Source organism: Atta colombica, unplaced genomic scaffold (assembly GCF_001594045.1).
Source record: "Atta colombica isolate Treedump-2 unplaced genomic scaffold, Acol1.0 scaffold229, whole genome shotgun sequence".
NCBI classification, from domain to species: Eukaryota; Metazoa; Arthropoda; class Insecta; order Hymenoptera; family Formicidae; genus Atta; species Atta colombica.
In genome coordinates, this window is record NW_017259326.1 from 492,203 (window position 1) to 496,959 (window position 4,757).

Consider the following 4,757-nt stretch of genomic DNA (forward strand, 5'->3'; position numbering starts at 1 on the left):
TATGAAAAGATTTTTAAAAAGATGATGACTCTGAATTAGGATTAACACAACTTATAATGACAAATTGTATTTAATTTATGGAATACTGCCTTTTTCAAATAATAATTATAATATAAATCGACAATTATGATTTAATTAATCGTAATAATTGAATCGCAGAATTTTAATAGAATTTAATTATAATAAATATTGATAAAATGCGTTAAAATAACAATTAATGAAATCTTGTTGGTGCCTACAGCAATATATGAATATATTAATATAATGTATTTTCAGCAAAATCCATGTTGAAATTATTTTGCTCCGTATTAGAGATATTCGTATTTATATTTTTGAAAGAAATTGCAAAGGAAAATGAGAAGGATATATAAAGTTTATTTTAATATTGTAATGATCTTTTTGTTTGTATATCATCCAATATCGTTCTGAGTTCTTCGTCTTCTAGGCGTCCTTCGAGACTCGGAATGAGAGCTTTCGCCTCCTCTGGAGTTTCAGGACACAAATTGGCTAACGAAGCAATTTCGAATTTGTGTAGCTTCTTTTGCATTAACAAACTGCAATAGTGTAAAAATATTATATTTCACATTGTATTTAATTTATTTGTACATTTCATTTTGTGTGTGTGTGTGTGTGTGTGCGCGCGCGCGCGCGTGTAACATATTACAAGCATTTTACATTTTAACATTTTATTTAAAATGATTTACGTATATTAATAAATTCATTATCTATATTAATAATCTACCTTCTAACAGCTGCAATTGTCTCTTTATTTTTTAACTTTCCGAATCGGTTGGTGTATGTTAAGCTCTTCATGAAAACTTCAGAAAATTCTTGTTCTTCTTCTGCTGATTCATTTTGAGCTTTTCTATGCTCAAGAAGCATATAAACTTCTGATATCAACAATGTCTCTGCATTTTCAAATTCTGCGAAGGAATTTATTACCTTCGTTATTTGAATAATAAATTTAAAAAATCTTAATAAAAATGGCAGGATAAAAGAAAAGAGGATTTGCAATCTATTTCACAAACTTTTTTTAAATATAGAAATTCATTTACTAGAAATCGACATTATCTAATAATTATTTTTTCTATAAATACCGAATTTCCATTAAAAATATAACTTAATTTGTACTATCACAATATTAATATTTGTACTATCACAATACTATATTTCGTATACTATATTTCTACACCGTGTCAACTACTTTAAAATAGTCACTGAGCTGGCTTATTTACATGTCCCTTTTCCACCAAAAAGTCATATATCTTTCGCGTTTTATTCACGTCGATTTTTAAGAGAATACGGGCCTGGGCTAATCTAAGATAACCATTTTTTTTACTTTCCGTTATCAAGAGATGTTTAAAGTCTAAATAATTGGCGGGCATGACTCTCACGACGGAGCAAAGCTCTTTCTCGTCGGCGCTCAGTTTTTCGTATCCCGGTAAACCTTTTATAGCGAGAGGCGGCGCGGTTTTGCGTTGTGTGTTTCCGAGAATCGGACTGTTACAGTTAACAACATTATCAGGTAATACATTTCTCCAGTTGTATTCCGGATTGTTTAGATACTGCTTTCTTTCCCTCTCATATTCCTGCCTCAATTTACTTAATTTCTGGAACATGGATACGCTATGAAAGTGCTTGAGTCCATTTTGCCTGAATTCTAATAACCTGTTGATATGATTCTTTAACTCGCCAACGCGGTGAAGACCTTCCATGAAAAAATCAAATTTTATCCCATCTATGAGTTGCATGAATATCAGCAATCTCTCTGCGAGTGGCCTCGTTATTGTATTCTCGTATCTCTGTATCGAGGATATAACTTTGCGTAATGCGATTAGTCCATGTTGGCGAATAATTCTATGTCTTCTCTTGCGCTCCTTTAATCTGTTGTTGTACGCCTGCACCATTGCCGCTTGCAAAGCTTGTCCTAATTCGTATGTGTCATCGTCCAGTTGAAAGTCGTCGAATTCAAGCTCGGATATCAATGATTCTGCATGATTATCGAAATTCACCTCGAAATCGGATCTAGCCGCGTTATAACCTGCCAACAGTCTGCTGTTGCTCGTGTTTGAAGCAAATCTAGGTGGTTCTTCCAGGTCTTGCAACTTGTGCATGTAAGGTATCGGTTCGCAACCAAATAAGCTGGTTCTATTTTCCTCAATTTTCGGTAGATCCGGCAGAGTTTGATTGTCTATGTAATGCTGCAAATAATGCATTTTGCACTCAGTGGCAGACTTTCTATGCATCCTACGTCCCACATCTATCCAATTTCCAAAACCACATTGTTGCAGAACATGTAGTAACTCGAGTTCTTGCTTGGCAGTCCAATTGCTACCCTCAATTAGAGGAAATTCATTCTTTATAATAACATAGTCGTGATCATTCTTGTGTTCGTCGATCTCGCAGCCTTTGGCAAAGCACGGTGGACATATCTCGACATTGGTACACATGGCGCAACGAATATATGGTTCCACTAGGTTAGACCTGCACACGCGGCATATTGGATCTGAGGCAAGAATTTTGTCCTTCAAGACTGACACCTCAAGTTCTACGTCATTTTCAGATTTGTCTGTTGGACTCAATAAACAGTCTGAAAGAGGAAAATTGTTACCTTAGACTTGACCGCTCGGATGTGCAGGCATTTTATAGTAATGTTAACGTAAAAAGCGAATACTCTATAGAATTGTTTGAAATTGCGTGTGCTTAAGCTTCATACATGAGTGAAGATTTAAAATTTACATTAACGTGTTAACACTGCTGTTGTTTACATAGCAGCAAACTGTATTTGCACACTTGTTCCGTTTCTTCTTTTTAGTAGATAAATATCAGCAGAGTTAAAATATAAAACAGCCGATTAGATTTACGTTCTTTATTGTAAGCTCGTGCAATTTCAAAGCCCTCGCTATTAACATCTACTGTCAATGTTTAATATCAACAAGTATCAATAAAGTGAGGTTAGCTATAGCGTTCCTACTAGTTCATCAGTAACGGTTAGGAAATAAATGTACCTTTCGGGAATTGCAGATCCGCTGCATCCTCCTCTGTCATATCCGTGAGATTGGGATTAGCCATGTTGACTAATTTTTACTGAATATGTCTCTTATTCGTCCTCAGTCCTATTGCTCGTGGCCGAGCGTGATGACTTCTCTCATACGTCTGTGCACGCTGGTATGCACACAATCATAGAGTACGATTGTGACGTACAAGCAGCGCACGAACGAAACTGCTAAATGAACGAGACTATGCCAGAGATCCCAGGTTCAATCCCAGGCAGAACTGAAAAATGTTTTCGAACGCTCGTAGATCCTCTCGGAAGGCAATGGCAAACTAAAAAGTATCCTTGCCAAGAGCAACTATTCTTATATCTTTTGTTCACTTTATAGTAAAAACACACGTTGGCGTTCAACGATTATGCTTCATTCATCTCGATTTGTCCTCCCTCTACGTACGCCCAAGGACGCGCGTAAATCACGTGACACGTCTGCACTCGTCATGTTCACTCGGTGTGTTCCACTTGGAGGAGAGAAGTGCTTAGTGGCGCAATCAGGTGACAGAATAGCAAACGTTTCCACAAAATTTTAGACCAACCGGTATAAAAGTTTTTCATTATTTTTTTTTATATTTTATGTATATTTTATTGAGAAAACATTTCTCATAGCCTCTTTTTTTATTATTTAGATTCAGATAAAAAAATTCGTTTAATTTAATAAAACAAGAAAATTATTACGTAAAATTTATTTATTTGTTAGCATCTTGTTTCATTATTTTTTATGTAGACAAAATCATTTTATAATACGTGAACTTTGAAAGAAATAAGATTTTATTTAAAAATAACACTTGCAAAAACGTCCGTAATTTTTCGTTTTTCAATAAGCTAAATATTTACAGTATATAATCAATTTATAGTTTGATATATTAAATTTAATTAATATACGTCATGATATAATTATATCACGTCAAAAGCATTAAAATGCATGCAAAACATGTATTCTTGTATGCTGATAGAATAATAAAACAGACTAACAACTGAGAGTTCAGCAGGTACTATTATTTCGTAAATTAAATAGCACATTCTATAATAACTCTGTAACATGTAGAATGTAGACATTATACTAAATGCGTCCTAACAACAATAAACCGGGCGTCGCTTGAAAATGCGGGATAATTAAGGTCAAACGTAGAGCGATAACATCGGAATATCTAATCGAGAGAATCCGCGTTGAAATCATTAGTATGCACATTTGTCACCATTCAATGAGAAACAATGAACGTGAGACCATGAATAAAACCGTTTGCACTGTTGTCAGTGAAGAGAAATCATTTTCAGAATGCATATTTTGTTTGTATTTTGCACGATATTTTTTAACTTTTCCTTAAAGATAAATACGTTCGAAAAAAATATGATTAAACCAACCATCGACTTAAAAGAAAAACATTATATTAAATAATAAGAATAATAAGAACGAATTCGCTTATAATATCCTAATGGCACAATTATTGGCACAAATGGCACAATATTAACCACTGGCCAAATATTAGCCCAATATTAACCCAATATATCCTCAATGTTTAATTAATGTATCGTCAATAAATTGCTATTAAGGTATCATTAAATAATAAATAATATGCACGCGAACATACAAATAAAATGAATAAAAATATTTCTACATAATTATCTTTTCTCTATATGACTCATTAATAAAAATGAAACTTTATAGTAAGAAAGAAAAATTGTAATTAGCAGTATATAAATTTTG

The 4,757-nt window shown here is 33.5% G+C and overlaps 1 protein-coding gene across 2 annotated transcripts; it reads right to left on the minus strand.

Annotated features, from left to right (window-relative positions):
• Nucleotides 1-379: 379 nt before the first annotated feature.
• On the minus strand, nt 380-3,313 carry LOC108688363 (DNA-directed RNA polymerase II 16 kDa polypeptide-like). Of its 2 annotated transcripts, XM_018194600.1 has the most exons (3): nt 3,009-3,313; nt 743-923; nt 380-554 (listed from the first exon to the last, which is right to left on the minus strand). In XM_018194600.1, exons 1-3 carry the CDS (start codon nt 3,070-3,072, stop codon nt 380-382), a joined length of 420 nt encoding a protein of 139 aa, XP_018050089.1. In that variant the 5' UTR covers nt 3,073-3,313. The 2 variants fall into 2 exon arrangements, with proteins under 2 accessions (XP_018050089.1, XP_018050088.1); XM_018194599.1 differs by lacking the exons at nt 380-554; nt 743-923 and adding an exon at nt 1,215-2,590.
• Nucleotides 3,314-4,757: the final 1,444 nt, after the last annotated feature.

Bases quoted from the DNA above. Each gene is read 5' to 3' on its own strand.
- LOC108688363 (XM_018194599.1), bottom strand. From the start codon at position 3,072: ATGGCTAATCCCAATCTCACGGATATGACAGAGGAGGATGCAGCGGAT. The intron at 2,591-3,008 runs GTACATTTATTT...TTCCTCTTTCAG, and splicing joins GGATCTGCAATTCCCGAAAG to ACTGTTTATTGAGTCCAACA.